We start from the raw sequence: 14,407 nt of genomic DNA on the forward strand, positions 1-14,407 counted from the left end.
CAAACAACTAAACCCATGCTATAAAAGTTATATCTATTTTTAAGTGAGAAGTTTTCCTCAAAGACAAAAAGCTATTAGGTAGCAAAGCTGTTAAATTGTGCTTTTTCCCCATTCTGTTGCTTCCCACAAGTCCTTTGGAAGGTGCAGCTGGGGGAAGAGCCATGCCACAATAATTTGCAAGTGTTGTTTCCCGAGCCCTTCACCCAATGCCCGTTAAAAAAGAGCAGTGCCCATGTCATGACGGTGATTGCACCAGGGGAATATACTCTGCCTGTGAACACAGCCCGAGGACCGAGCCCTGGCAATGCTTCAGGCCCAGCACAGAGAGGCAAGTTGCTGCTGTTTGGTCCCGGATGATTAGCTGGCCAGGAAAGAGGAAGGGTTAGGTATGCCGCAGGAAAGGCCCGGGCAGGAAATGGCAAAGGCGAGCCAGAAAGGGAAAACAAGCATGGGAGGGGATTATGAAAAAGGAAACAAAAGCTGCAAAAAAACATGTACATCCACAGATGTCATGGTGCAATGTCTGAAAGCTGAGTGAACGCTGATAATTGAAATTAAAACTCCGGGCAACTATTGTCTTCCAAAGCACTTCTGAGGTTAGGACTCGATGTCCTGCCTTCACCTGTAGGTATCAGACTATCTGGATTTGTTTGACTGCATGAAATACACATGTAGTCAAACTAACAGAATCTGCTTCACCAAAACTCTTTATTAGCATTAAAAGTAGTTTACATAGCTTTGTTAAAACAAAGTCGTAAAATGAAAATATATAAGCAGGAATTTTCAAACATGCAAAAAAAATGCTTTGAAAAAGTTTGTCATAATGAAATTAAAATACTTACTACAAAAATTATTGCATTTCTCCAAGTATAAGAACTCTAGTTTCTCAAACTTCAGCGAGTATTTTTGGTATCAGCTGTCAGATTTTCTGTCCTTTTTAATATAGGGAAGCATTTATATTTTTGGCTTTCTTGTAATTAATTTTGAGCAAATAGTTTATTTAATTATGGGAAAAAATCCTTAAAAATTATTTTATCAACTAAAACTTGACTAAAATTGTTAGTTATTTTGGTGTGATGCTCAGTGTAAAATAAGGTGCTGCATTTTGGTCACACATCACACTTTTTCTCATGCAGCAGCAGATCTGAAGCGTGAGTTATGTTTGTTCCTGTAAAGGAGGCACAAAATTAATATCCTTTGTCATTTAAAAGCTGTTCCCCTAACAAAACTGACAAAAGCTAAAAGCTTTGGTAAATACACAGGAAAAGATGCTACCTGTTTATGAACAGAGCAGAACACTTCATGGGAAGCAGAATTTGGCTGTCATTCTGGGGCACACACTGAGAAGGAAACATTAATAATAGTCTAAATCTGGTGTGGTAGACAGAAAAAAGTTGCAGAAATTCTCTTGGTCAAGGTATTTTTCAAAGCTAGAGGGCTTTTTAGAGGTCTTTTAAATAGAAGGAAAAAAAAGGGTGCTGGTGGTAACAGGATTACAGCTGGACTTTGGATTAAACTGCTGAATTCCTCAATCTACAGTTTAAAGTATGTTATTTTAGAAATTTCCTTCATTGTTACAAAGACACTATTTGTTGTGCGCTTCAGCGCATTAAAAGGCAACAGGTCTCATCATCTCATGGAGAGCTTTTTCCATTACTGGTGAAAACATGACAGTTTGAGGTATAATATTCTGTTGGGCTTTAGCTCTGGATCAGCATGTGACTTAGTGTTTCCATACAAACAGAAATATAAAGTCTCATTTGGGGGCTTTGATGCCAAGAGGTGGCCAATGTCCTCGTTTCCGCTGGCTGAGTGCACTTAGCACAAGAAATCCAGCAGCTCACAAAAGGCATTTGGAGCCACAAATGACCTAGGTGAAACTAGGAAGTATGAAATCACTTCTGAAAGAATCCACAAGAGCAATCTTTCCCGATAAATAAATAATAATTTGCGCTGAGCATTTTCCGGTGATAAAATATATTTTTATAAGTAGGAAAGACTAATATCAATGTAGGTTTCTGGTCCAGACTCAGCAGAGTGGCTGCTAAAAGTAGCAGTGGGGTTTTTTTTGGCTTTGACACTTCTTTTTTCTGTGAGTTCAACACTGTGGGAGAGTTCATGTCTATGGTTGATGTAGCACATACTCTTCTATAACATGAAGCTGTGTGATGTCAACATGCTGTAGCCTAGTATCTTGATGTAATGCTCAAAAACAAATACCCAAGTGACACTTAATATCACACGATTCAAAACACAGTCACCTGCAGTTGGATCGTAAACTCTATGAACTAAGGTCAGAATTAACATTTTGAAAAGAAATAACACTTGCTAGTGTAGCTCATGGATCTGTTGACACAGAATGGGATTTTACAGAGCATGTCGCATTGGCAAACTATGCTCTCCTTGAAGTCAGTGGGAAATGCTCATTAATATCAGCTGGACTGTAGATTTGAGCCAGAGCATGTGGAAAATCCTCATTAGAATCTTCTTTTTCTTTGGGATGAGAACAAGGGGAAACTAGCTTTAGTGATGAGCAAAATTTACTGTGATGGAGAATGTCTAAGCTGCTTCTTCATTGACTTCCTTGAAGAGCTGGTTTAGGCAATTAGCACCAATCTTGTTAGGATCGCTTGAGGCTTGAAGGGCATAAACTCAACCCATCCTTGCAAATGCAGATATTCTGACAAAGCACATGAAGGCAGGTAAAAGCAGGAAGTAACGAAAACTACTTTGGAATGTTCTTTTCCTTGCTTGACTCAGATCTCCAGCATTAATACAAGGACTGTTTCTGTTCTAAAACATTCAGGTTAAGAAATGGGTGGCAGCTCTGTTGCCTACCTGTCCCTTTACTTGGTACAGCAAAGACTTGATAATCTCCTCCATTGTTTCCAGGCATGTAGTCAGAAATCCTTAATAAGCAGAGAGTCATTATGAATATTCTTCAGAGGGGCTCCAGTGCACAGGAATAAATTCCTATTCCTTATTTTAGTTTCATGCACTTACTTTACTTTTATGCTATTTATCATATCCTTCTGTATCAATCAGAAAAAGACCTTACTTCTGACAGTAAAAAAAAAAAAATAAAATGTGTTAGCTTTTCACAGGATTAAGTATCTTCATCAGTATTTGCACAGACACTAATTACTACCAGAATGCTAGGGTATTTTAACAGGGACAAGCAGCTCACTCACACCAGACAGGACTCCAAAATTTTTCAGGGCAACTTCTTGTGATTAATAGCAAACAGCATTCAATACCATAATCAGCAGCTCCTAAATTCTATCATAAATATGACAAGCACCTGATCAACACTGTCTAAAGCAAATGTAAAATTCTTTGGGGGAGCATCAATGTCACTCTTAATTTGGAAGATGTTGTTTTGGCAGGTCCTTCATAAATTTAAATACTTCCATAAAAAGCATGAAAAAATAAGATTCATTCCTGTTTTGCTTGTTTGCGTTTTGTTCCCAGCTCCTTGTGGTCAAAACGAAACCAGAGAAGATGGCAAAATAATCCAGCTTCCCCCTTGCAAGACAGGAGCATGGATCGTTCCTGCCATCATGGCCTGTTACCTCTTGGTTGCAAACATCCTTTTGGTGAACCTCCTCATTGCCGTTTTTAAGTGAGTGGCACATGGCTAAGTACGGATTTAGGGGGGCTACTCATAGTCTAAGACGGCAGCTAAACCAAAGACTTTGTCTGGGAATGATTTTCAGAGGAAGGGAGGAAACAAGGTGAGCGGTAGTAGCTTGCCTCCTACTAGAGGTAATGGGGGAAATACCCAGCTCTTTACACTGTTTGGTGTCCAGGGGATGAATATGCAATGTTAAGTGCAAGTAACCAAGTACTCAAAGTTTGGTTATAGCATCATTCACTCCTGATAAGGAAAACCAGAATAAAAACAATTCCTTTTTGTCACTGGATGTTGCTCAAAGGAGTACAGAGTGGCAGTAATTAGTAGTAATATACTCAGGAAATGGATAGAGCCTCTGAGCTTCAGTGAAGGAATATTATTTATTATTATTTTGTCCATTTCATGAATTCTTTTTTCTTTCTTTGGGATATGGAAACATACTAATGTGTTAACGTTAAGGTTGGAAGTATTGTCTTACCATTTCTGTAAAAGTATCCCCCAAAAAATTCAATATCATTTGTCTTTCCTTTTCTCTCTTTCTAGCAATACATTTTTTGAAGTCAAATCCATATCTAACCAAGTATGGAAGTTTCAAAGGTATCAACTAATCATGACATTTCACGAAAGACCGGTTCTCCCACCGCCTCTGATCATTTTCAGTCATATGACTATGATATTCCAACACCTCTGCTGCAGATGGCGGAAACATGAAAGCGACCCAGATGAGAGAGACTACGGATTAAGTAAGCCTTGAACAATTTACAGAGGGGTACTTCCTAGTGCCCTTGGTCATATCTAGCGTTTGATGTGAATGAAGACTGAGCCCAGCACTTAAATTAGCTTTTCAGGAGAGAGCTACTTTTAACTACAAAATTCTTACGTGAGCCAGTTAGTTTCACCTGTGTTCCCCAACTCTTAGTTCTCTTGAGATTATTAACAAGCCTGTTACTCTTGGATTTTCTTGTTTGTTTGTTTCTCTGGGAGCAAAAGATTTTGTTTTGTTGTTTTTAATGGTCTATTCTTACTGGAATCCTTCATACAGTCCATCATACTCCCAGGTCTTCAGTCTAACTGCTAAAATTGCAGAGATAGCATTCCTATTTTTAAAGCAAACAGCACATACCTCAATGTGCTTTTTGTGTGAATGTGCAGATAAACAGAGAGATGGTGTAGAGCAGTTATTCTGTAGACATGTTTTCTTGTTGACACTGATTCAAACCAGAGGAGTGATGTCATAAACACTTCAGTGAATTCCCATAAGCATGACAGAAAACTTGTCAGATTGTTTTGACAATGCTTTCTGTCCTCTTCCCCACCTTGGTTTTTCCTCTTTCTCTTCACAGCCTAACCAGTTCCCCCTCCTCTCCAAGTTTCATTTTTGGAGATACCCTAACTTTGTGCAGATATGGAGGTAGATGGTTTTTAACACCATCTCATCACCATTATGCATTTCCAGCATAATGCCACAAAACCAGAAGGCATCTTCAATTCCCTCATCATATATGCCAGAGATATGGAGCTTGGGAAGATGCACCTCTGCCCATGCCTCAGCCCACTTCTCCATGTGGAAAGAGCCAGAGACAGGCTGTGCCACTGACAATGCCAGTGAGAGCAAAACTGTTACCTCATCTCTCACCACGTCTGCCCCAGCCCCTGCTGCTTCCAGTAGACCTCAGCACCTGCAATATCAAGTCAACCCTCCACACTCTCAGACTCCTTTCCTGACAGTCTCCAAATATGATTATATATGTATTAGTTTACAGGTGGGTTTTGGCCCCCATCGTCTCTCCAGGTCCTGACCGGCAGCTGTGTTTACTTCTCATGCAATCAGCAAGCATTCATGTGTGCACAGTGTTTGCCTGCTAAAGTGTCACTGTCTGCAGAAGCATATGTAATTGAAGCCACTAATTCAGTAATTAGATGAATATGATTTCATATCAAAATGCTGGATAAACTCAAAGCCTGCTTTTGAAAGTTTGGTCCATGAATTCTACTGTTAGAAGAGTGGAGCTAATTTTACATGTTAAAACAGTTAGCCAGGTTCACATTCTTTCCATTGTTTCCACAGAACTTTTCATAACTGAGGATGAACTGAAAAAAGTCCATGATTTTGAAGAGCAGTGCATAGAAGAATATTTTAGAGAAAAGGACGACAGATTCAATTCCTCAAACGATGAAAGAATTCGTGTCACTTCAGAAAGGTGCACATATTTTATTTGTTTTATTTTATATGCAGATATGGAATTGTGTTTCCCTTTCCATTCTTCCTGTTTCTTTTTCTTTCTTTCTCTTGAGGAAAGAAATACTTGAGGTGATCTTTAATTAGTCTTAACTAAAAAGCAGGATGATATAAGGTTGTATATTACTTTTCTCTTTTGTTTTCTTCCCTAAAACAAATGTTTTGCTATTTTTTTACTAGTTGAACCATTTCAACTAGCTATAATAAAATCAACAAAATAGTGAGGAAAAACACAATATCTTCTTGTATTTCAGTTTTTGAAAGTAGAACTTTAGGACACAAAGAGTCAGAACAGAAGAGGAGAGCAAATGGGAGTTCCTTAATGAAAACTACAGCTTTAACATAGATCTGTTAGCTAATTAGATAAAGCAAGAACATTGTTTCACACTGGTCTTGTTGAGTATGACAGCTTCATTGAAAGCAACAGGACTCTTGCTATTAATTTCAAAGGACCTACAGTTTCCCTACAAGAGAGTAACACACAAACAACAAGGTCAATATTATGCAAATTTACTGCAGGTTGACAGTCTTCGAATTCACCAGTCCTAAAATTCATCAATCTGTTTATCTGCTCTGGTTCTTATAAGCTGTCATTATACAGCAGCTGAACGTCAGAGTTAAATTTCCTGGGCAGATTCTCATTTGATTCATAAACAAAAATATTCTAGGGCCACACCCCAGTAAGATATTTGTAATTACTCGAATAAATCATAATTATTCCAATAAAGCATTACACTGAATACTCCACTTACTTTCACCTGAATGCATCTAGAAGAGGTCAGGAGAGTAACCATAGTAATTGACTACATAGATGTATCATTCTTCTGCTTACACTTATTCCTCCAGCACTAATGCAGCTCTGCCTAAAACTTGTTTCCTGTGGGCAAGGAAACATGCTTTTAATTTAGTTCTGAGCAGATTAGCAAAAATAATATCCTTTAATCATTTGCATTCCTGAAAATAGCACTCTCAAGAAACACATATTTTAGAAAAGTATATTAGAGAAGCATGGCATGGTATGGCCTCCTCATAAGAAATGCAAGAAAAAAAAATGTAACTCAGTCTGGAAGAAACAAATGAGGAGTGAAATAAGAGTGGCCTATATAATTATGAGTGCATGGAGAGGGTGAGTAGAAATCAATTGTTCGCTGTTGCTCCCAGAACAAGGAGAATACCAGGGGACAGAATTATATATGCTTCTTCTGAAGCATATATAGTGGGCTACATGCATCTGTGATCCGACTGAGTACAGTTTTAATTGTGTTCTGATAATCCAACAATCAAATAACTAAACTAAAAATGCTAGCTGCAGATTCAAATCTCCGCTCATGCACACCTTTCTTTTTGGTGGCCAAGGAAAGAAAGTATTCTAAATAGTGAAAGATTTAAGTATAAAATTCTGTCAGTGCAGTCTGCTCTATTTTTCAAGGAAGGAGCCTTTGAATATTCAAATATTTAAAATCCACATTTGGCCTTTATATTTTCTCTATATAGATGTCTTTGTATTCCTAACAGCACGTAAAGCAAAGAAAATGGAGATGATATGCAAGACTACCCAACTTGTAGTGATAGACTAAGCACAATACCTACATTAAAACCATGTAGCCTAATCATCTGCTTAATTAACTTATTTTTATACAGTGTAAAATTGATCCAGAATGCCCCAGCAAATGGCATTTCCCATACACACACTGAAGCTGTCCCACATATGGAAAGCTGAGGAAACTGTGAGGATGGAGGATAAAAGAGAAATGCGGGGACAAGGCTCGTGTGATGTCCCTGTACCTAGACCACTTGCAGCCTTTCCTCTCCTCCATGCATCTGCTTAATTCACAAGAATATTTTCACCTCTTAGATACCCCTGGCATACCTATATACTCCTGCTTACAGCTGGATTTGTCAGCCTGCAGGAGGCCACGAATCAGAGAGGAACTCAGGAAAACAAAAGAAGACCAGAGTGCCTTGTCACACTCACTTAGAGCAAGTCACAGTTTATACTCTTACCTTGGGAGACAGCTAACTTGACAGCATGTGTGTACTGGGGGCTTTGTATTGGTTCAGAAAACACTTTGCCTTTCTTTTGTGACAAAAAGATCCTTTACCTTCCTAATCGCAAAGACAAATCTTGGTGAATCTGCTGGAAACCAAAGACAGTGAAGTTGGACATCTTGATTTTGCTGCTGTAGATGAATCACAACAAACTCCTCCTGGAGAGTTTTCTTCTCTAAATACTGTGAATTTTTCAGGGGTACATTTTGATCAACCTAGATAATATGACCAAGAATCACTGCAAGATTTCTTTTTATAATCTTCCAGGAAACCATTAAAACAATCTCCTCTGCAAATATTTCTTCCTATGGCAAAGTCGGGCTCTTTCATAGCCAGTCCAAAGCGTGCAAGGTCAAATCCTCTACTGCTAAATATAAATATTTTTGAATAAATACTGCTAAGTACAGCATGACCTCCATTACCAAAATACCTGAATGTTTTACAGTCTTTGGTGCATTAAACTAACAGCATCCACAAGACAGTCATGACTATTATCCTAATTTTACAGATGGGAGACTGAAGCTCACAGAAAAAGGTATAGGTTGGTCTAAAGACTGCCAGATGAGTCCTCAGGCTTGGAGTGGAATTAGGAAAGGTCTGTGAATCCTGCAGCGTCCCTGCGTCAGCTCTGAGTTCAGCAGCTTGGCAGTGTAGGTGGGAACAGAGCCAGGTCAACCTGAGGGCTTTAACCTGCAGAAACTACAGCACCTGGGAAAACGGGCTGTCTGGTTGGTTAGCCAGTAATGCCTCATCAAAAAATGTCAGGGAAGGTACAAATAGCCTGTACAAGGCCAGGGAACTGCTCTCTACATTTGCTTTGAACAAAATCTTTTTACAGTCACCTATGGTGAGCAATGTGAACACCCCCATAAGTGATTTCAGCTGTCTACAATCTTCGTAGCAGTTGAACAGGCTTTTGAAGACCAAAATGATGACTTAAATATGTGGCCATAAAGTCCACAAAGGGACTGCAGCACCTAACTCCACCATTCAGTTAAGAAGTCTGCTTCTGAAAAGAGTCCCTTAATTCCATGAAATCATTATTTCAATTATATTATAGATAAATACATGTACAAATGATAGAAATAATTAGAATTAAGTGCCTGCAAAATCTGATCACAAATAAAATCTTTGTCAGGTTACCAGTTCTGAGCTAATAATTTTTATTCCTAGACAATAAATACCATATTCAGATAGTACACTTTTGTGTTTTGCTGGTAGACATTTTTGATCATCAGCAAAACACACTTGATGCACATTATCCATCATGTCCATCTGTTAGGATGGCTTCATGCCCTGTCATATGTTGGATAAGAGTCTTGCTGTAAGAAAAGGCACAGGTGCAGTGCAGACATCATACATGGACATCATTAGATTTGCCAAAGGGTTCATATTGCTGCTAATACACGTGGGAAAAAAAAATCTAAAGTAAAACCTGGGCATTTTTATTTTGAACTAGAGCTTCAACACTTTTCCTGAAGGAAATAGAGCTCTAGCTCTCTATTCACTGATGATATTCAAGTATTATCCAACATTATCAGACAATAAGTGTATTCCGTTTATTGAAGCATTCTAAGGATCAGATTATAACTGCTTTCTTCAGAACACATCCTCCTAATCTGCTACATTTGATTGATGTTATTATCATGATGTTATTATTATGATGTTTCTCTCAGTGTTACTCCCAGAGCATGATGCTGCTTTGTGAGATGAATGATTCCAGATTTGAGATCAATGATATAAAAGAATATCATTAATTGGAAGAATAAGTATTTGTTGAAAAGATCCAAAAGTTGAAATATGTATATATATTTTTAAAAGGGAATTGAATTCAACTAATTGCTTTGCATTTGATCACCATCACTTAAGCTTTCTTTTCATAAATAAAAACAATACAGTCAGGGATCACTCGGTGTAAACATATGTATGTATTTCACAGTCATCTATATGAATCTGCAGTTGCCCTTTAATTCTGAAGCCAGACTGTTCTATTCCAGTTTTGCTGAGTTGTTTGTTTAGGATTACTGTCACATTATTATTATTATTATTATTATTATTATTATTATTATTATTATTATCTATTAATAGTCATTAATAATAATAATTATTAATAGTCATTAATAATAATAATAATAATAATTGTTGGTAGAAACCTGAGCTTTCGCAAGTAAAATCCTGACTCTGTTAAAATCAATGAAAAACAAAAGGACCAGGTGGTTCTTTAGGTTGTTGGGTATCTCTGGCAGCTCCCAAATTATGAAGTTATATCTGTCATCATCACTGAAGAGTAGTTACAGGTACAGAGGCTGGATGCTACACAGTCACAAAGGCTGTCAGAGGCTCATGTCACAAAGGCTCATTTTTTAGGGTCTAGGGAATGGAGAAAATGTAAATCTAGAAACCTGAGTATGTGTTTGAAATAACTACTTAGACTCTTGCTTTTAGTACCTCTTTGTCAGACACTGGAGATCCTTGGTCTGCTCTACAGAATTCTACTGAGGAATGTAATTATGGAAGAACAGTTTACAAGTGCTAAAATCAACTTCCATATGTGAGAGCACTCCATCTGAGTCCTTCAATGAAAAAATTTTAGAAGTCAAAAAATTAAAATATTTGAAAGCCATTGGTATAAATTAGTACATGATTCACTTATATCCAACTTTACTGTTGGAAATATTTTAAAATATGAGATAAATCAATGTAATATACAATTATTTTGAAGTTTAAGTGAGTAAGTAATCAAGTGATCACACAGTCAATTATCAGCTATATTTTTATTTAAATAATATGTTAATTAGATAAAAAGGTTTTAAATCCATTAATTCAATCTCTGAATTACTAATATGAACTATATAAAGCATAAACACAGTACAAGAACAATCGTAATATTTGTACACTCTTGCATACTGTATTTGATTTGATTAGTGTTCTCTTCTCTATAATTTTCACACATACTTCACCTGATATTACTTACATTCAGTATAATAACAAATATATATATATATATATATATATATATATATATATAACCTAGAAATAAATCTAGGAATGAGATTGCCTACTTAGGTGTTCACACTCTGCTACAAATTTGCAGACAAGAGTATGTCATGTTGCCCATTTCTGTGGCATTTTACCCACTTTCAAGCCTTCAATTAATTCTAGGATTAACCATAGTAATTTCGTCTGTGGAACAACTGAGGGCAATGTGCAGTCACGTGTGCTCTAAGCTTTATTCTTTTGTAATACCCTAAGCAGAAGTTTTGGCAGCAGATAGGCAGCAAATCATTATAACATTTCCCTGATGCTGGATCTTTTGCAGAGCACACTCAAAATCCCCTCTTATGTTACAATCAACAAGCAACAGACACTGCTCATTTGTGGTGCTCTAGTATGATTTGACTGCTGAACCTGTTTTAGCAGGGCCTGAAGTAAGGGAGATTGCATAGATTGGTTTTAAATTTTAAGACCTGTCTGTTGCTGTTTATTTTGATGAGCTATTAGTTGAACACTAATGCTGTGCAGAAATGAACCAATTTAATTCTTCCCTTTTTTAAGGGTAGAGAACATGGCCATGCGACTGGAAGAAGTAAATGAGCGCGAGCACTGCATGAAGGCATCTCTCCAAACCGTTGACATCAGGCTTGCTCAGCTGGAGGATATGATAGGAAGAATGGCAACAGCCTTGGAAAAACTGACGGGTATAGAGAGAAGTGAGACAACCAAGATACGATCTAGGACCTCCTCTGACTGTACTGATATGGCCTACATCATAAGGCAGAGTAGCTTCAATAGTCAGGAAGGAAATACTTACAAGCTCCAGGAGAGCATAGATCCCACCGGCGAGGAGTCCATGTCCCCAACATCACCTACAATCACACCCCGCTTGCGAAGCCACTCTTTCTATGCAACAAATATGAAGGAGAAGTGTGGACTGGAAAAGTTTGAAAGCATTTTTAAGGAAAGATCTACGAGCCTGCACCGTGCTAGCAGTTCCCACTCCATAGCAAAAGAAGCGAAGGTTCCCTTAGCCCCTACCAGCACTTTGTCAATTGCTCCAGACTCCAGAAGGCCTTCATCTTGTATAGACATCTACGTTTCTGCCATGGATGAGATGCAGTCTGAAATAGAGCCCCTTGACAGCTCCGTAAACATTCTTGGTACTGGAGACATGGCTCTACAGGCACACATAGCGTCTTCCATCTTAGCTAATAGTACATACATTAGCAGTACACCAGCTGAAAGAATCTCTGGCAGGAGTCTTGATTATGAGGAAACCTCTGGAATAGAAACAAGAGCGTTTTCTTCCAACTATTCACAAATCACAGACTGCCAAATCCCCTGGGATTCAGACCCTCCCTTGTATCACACCTTAGAGAGATCTAAAAGCAGTCGTTTTCTGGCTACAACCCCATTTATTCTGGAGGAAACACCAATTGTGAAATCTCACAGTTTTATGTTCTCTCCATCTCGAAGCTACTTCAGCAGCCTTGGTGTCCCAGTGAAAACAGCAGAGTACACAAGTATAACAGATTGCATAGACACAAGGTGTGTGAGCGCTCCCCAGACCATTGCTGAGAGGGCCAGTTTCCCTGGCAGTCTTGGAGGCAAGGTGGAAGATTTGGGAAGCTGCCACCCAGAGAGAGAAGCAGAATTAAGTCACCCAAGCTCTGATCATGAGGACGTGGAGGCCAAAGACAAGAAAGGGACCCCTTTATCTCCTCAAGAAGGCAATGCTGCAAGAACTCTCACCAACAGCATCCCACTTCCAAAAATTGAGCGGGCGAACAGCTACTCTGCGGACGAGTCCAATATGTTATATGCACAGCACACACGGAAAAGCTACTCTATCAGTGACAAACTGGACAGACAGCGAAACACAACGGGCCTGCGAAACCCCTTCCAGAGGAGTAAGTCCTCAAGGCCAGAGAGCAGAGGTGACAACCTCTCTATGAGGAGACTGTCGAGAACGGGAGCTTTCCGCAGCTTTGAGAGCAAGCACAGCTAGGCCCAGACCAAGCTCACAGGCAGTCTAGAGGTCATTGGTCATCTGCTCTCCAATCCATTTTCCTTAGAAGAATTAAATAACCCCACGTCATCACATGTCAACTCCAGCTGGTATTAGCCACCGGTCAAGGGACCACATTGTCAGTCTCAGTATTAGTCACTGAGTTACTGCATCTTGACCCAGTTGACATTTGCACTTATGGAAAAAGGGAGGGAGGAAACTTTATAACGACTTCAGTAAACAACAGGAATAACAACCCTCCTTATAAAATCACGAGTAATAATGGTTTCTGAGGCAAAAAAATAGGTTCAGAAATCTTTCTTTTACTAGAAGGCATCATAAAATGCTTGATGATGATTCACAAGTTTTTAGGACCCAGGAATTAACTAGCAGAAAGAGATATACAACTTAGATATTCTAAACTCCAATCCTGACTTCTTTTTCATCTGATTCACCATTGTGATGACTGATGAAAAGAATTTGTTATTACTGTAGAAGCCGGCAGCAAGCAAACATAAATTCTCCCAAATGCCTCACATCCTCACACTTGTGAAACTGAAGAAAGATGAACAAGATAAGAACCGTAGAGTTCACTTATCTCTTTTTGTATTAACTTCTAGTGCCACAAAAAAGTTTATATTTTCAAGAGCAGAAAGGGAAATTAAATGCCTTTTGTACTGCAACTTAAATGGAGAAAGAATTTTTGCTAAAACATATGGGGATATCCTGTATAAAACAGGCATTCTAGATTCTAGCACAGCTGAGCAAGCTCAGGATGAATGTAATTAAGCCGAATAGTATATATTTATTTTTTTACCACATTTGTCATCAATATGTTGTCTCACTAAATCAAAGGATGTGATGGAACAGTAAGAATAATGTGCTGTTACAGTGATCAGAGCAGGCACAGCAATATCATCAGGTTCTCACTGCTCTGTTTAATTGCTTATAAAGATTGCAGAGGTTTATCCACCAAGTTGCTGCCAGGTTCTTCTTGCTGTTCCATTTGAGCTGCCGATTTTTCACATCATTCCCTCACCCCAAAACATATACCTTTTTTTTCTTTTATGTGGACATGGCTGTATTTGAGCATTTCAAAGTACAAAAGGTTCATCACGCAGTCTGAATTCAGAATAACACACCAGACTGAAATGGCTTAAGGGAAAATGTTCTTGGCAGAGCACTGGAGAGTTTTAAAAAAGTGCTTTTAAGGTAAGTTGAAGAACCAAAGTGAAACTTGAGGTGTCTGTTGAAAGAAAAGCCATCAGTTGCAAGTATGCTTCCACTGTACAGCAGCATATCACACAACATGCATTTTAGAAGAAGAAAATATATCTTACTTGTAGTGTAGTTATAGGTTTTTTGTTGAAGCTGGTAGCATCTCCACTGACTTTGTCTACATTCCAAGCGCAAAACTCAGTCTACAATGACAACAGGTGATTCAAACTTCTCGTGGAAAGATATCACAGTGGTCAGAGGA

The 14,407-nt window shown here is 38.5% G+C and overlaps 1 protein-coding gene across 1 annotated transcript; it reads left to right on the forward strand.

The window, feature by feature from the left end:
• Positions 1-3,544: 3,544 nt before the first annotated feature.
• LOC148591869 (transient receptor potential cation channel subfamily M member 3-like) lies at positions 3,545-12,953 on the forward strand. The gene is made up of 4 exons (XM_088536629.1): positions 3,545-3,622; positions 4,178-4,377; positions 5,703-5,835; positions 11,478-12,953. Exons 1-4 carry the CDS (start codon positions 3,561-3,563, stop codon positions 12,925-12,927), a joined length of 1,845 nt encoding a protein of 614 aa, XP_088392755.1. The 5' UTR covers positions 3,545-3,560; the 3' UTR covers positions 12,928-12,953.
• Positions 12,954-14,407: the final 1,454 nt, after the last annotated feature.

The sequence above is a fragment of the Tinamus guttatus genome, unplaced genomic scaffold (assembly GCF_059628265.1).
Source record: "Tinamus guttatus ecotype Peru unplaced genomic scaffold, ASM5962826v1 Tinamus_guttatus_pri_ptg000684l, whole genome shotgun sequence".
Lineage (NCBI taxonomy): Eukaryota > Metazoa > Chordata > Aves > Tinamiformes > Tinamidae > Tinamus > Tinamus guttatus.

Excerpts from the sequence above, each read along its gene's own strand:
- LOC148591869 (XM_088536629.1), top strand. The coding sequence starts at position 3,561 with ATGGCCTGTTACCTCTTGGTTGCAAACATCCTTTTGGTGAACCTCCTC. Across the intron at positions 3,623-4,177 it reads CTCCTCATTGCCGTTTTTAA|CAATACATTTTTTGAAGTCA; the intron begins GTGAGTGGCACA and ends CTCTCTTTCTAG. Across the intron at positions 5,836-11,477 it reads ATTCGTGTCACTTCAGAAAG|GGTAGAGAACATGGCCATGC; the intron begins GTGCACATATTT and ends CCCTTTTTTAAG.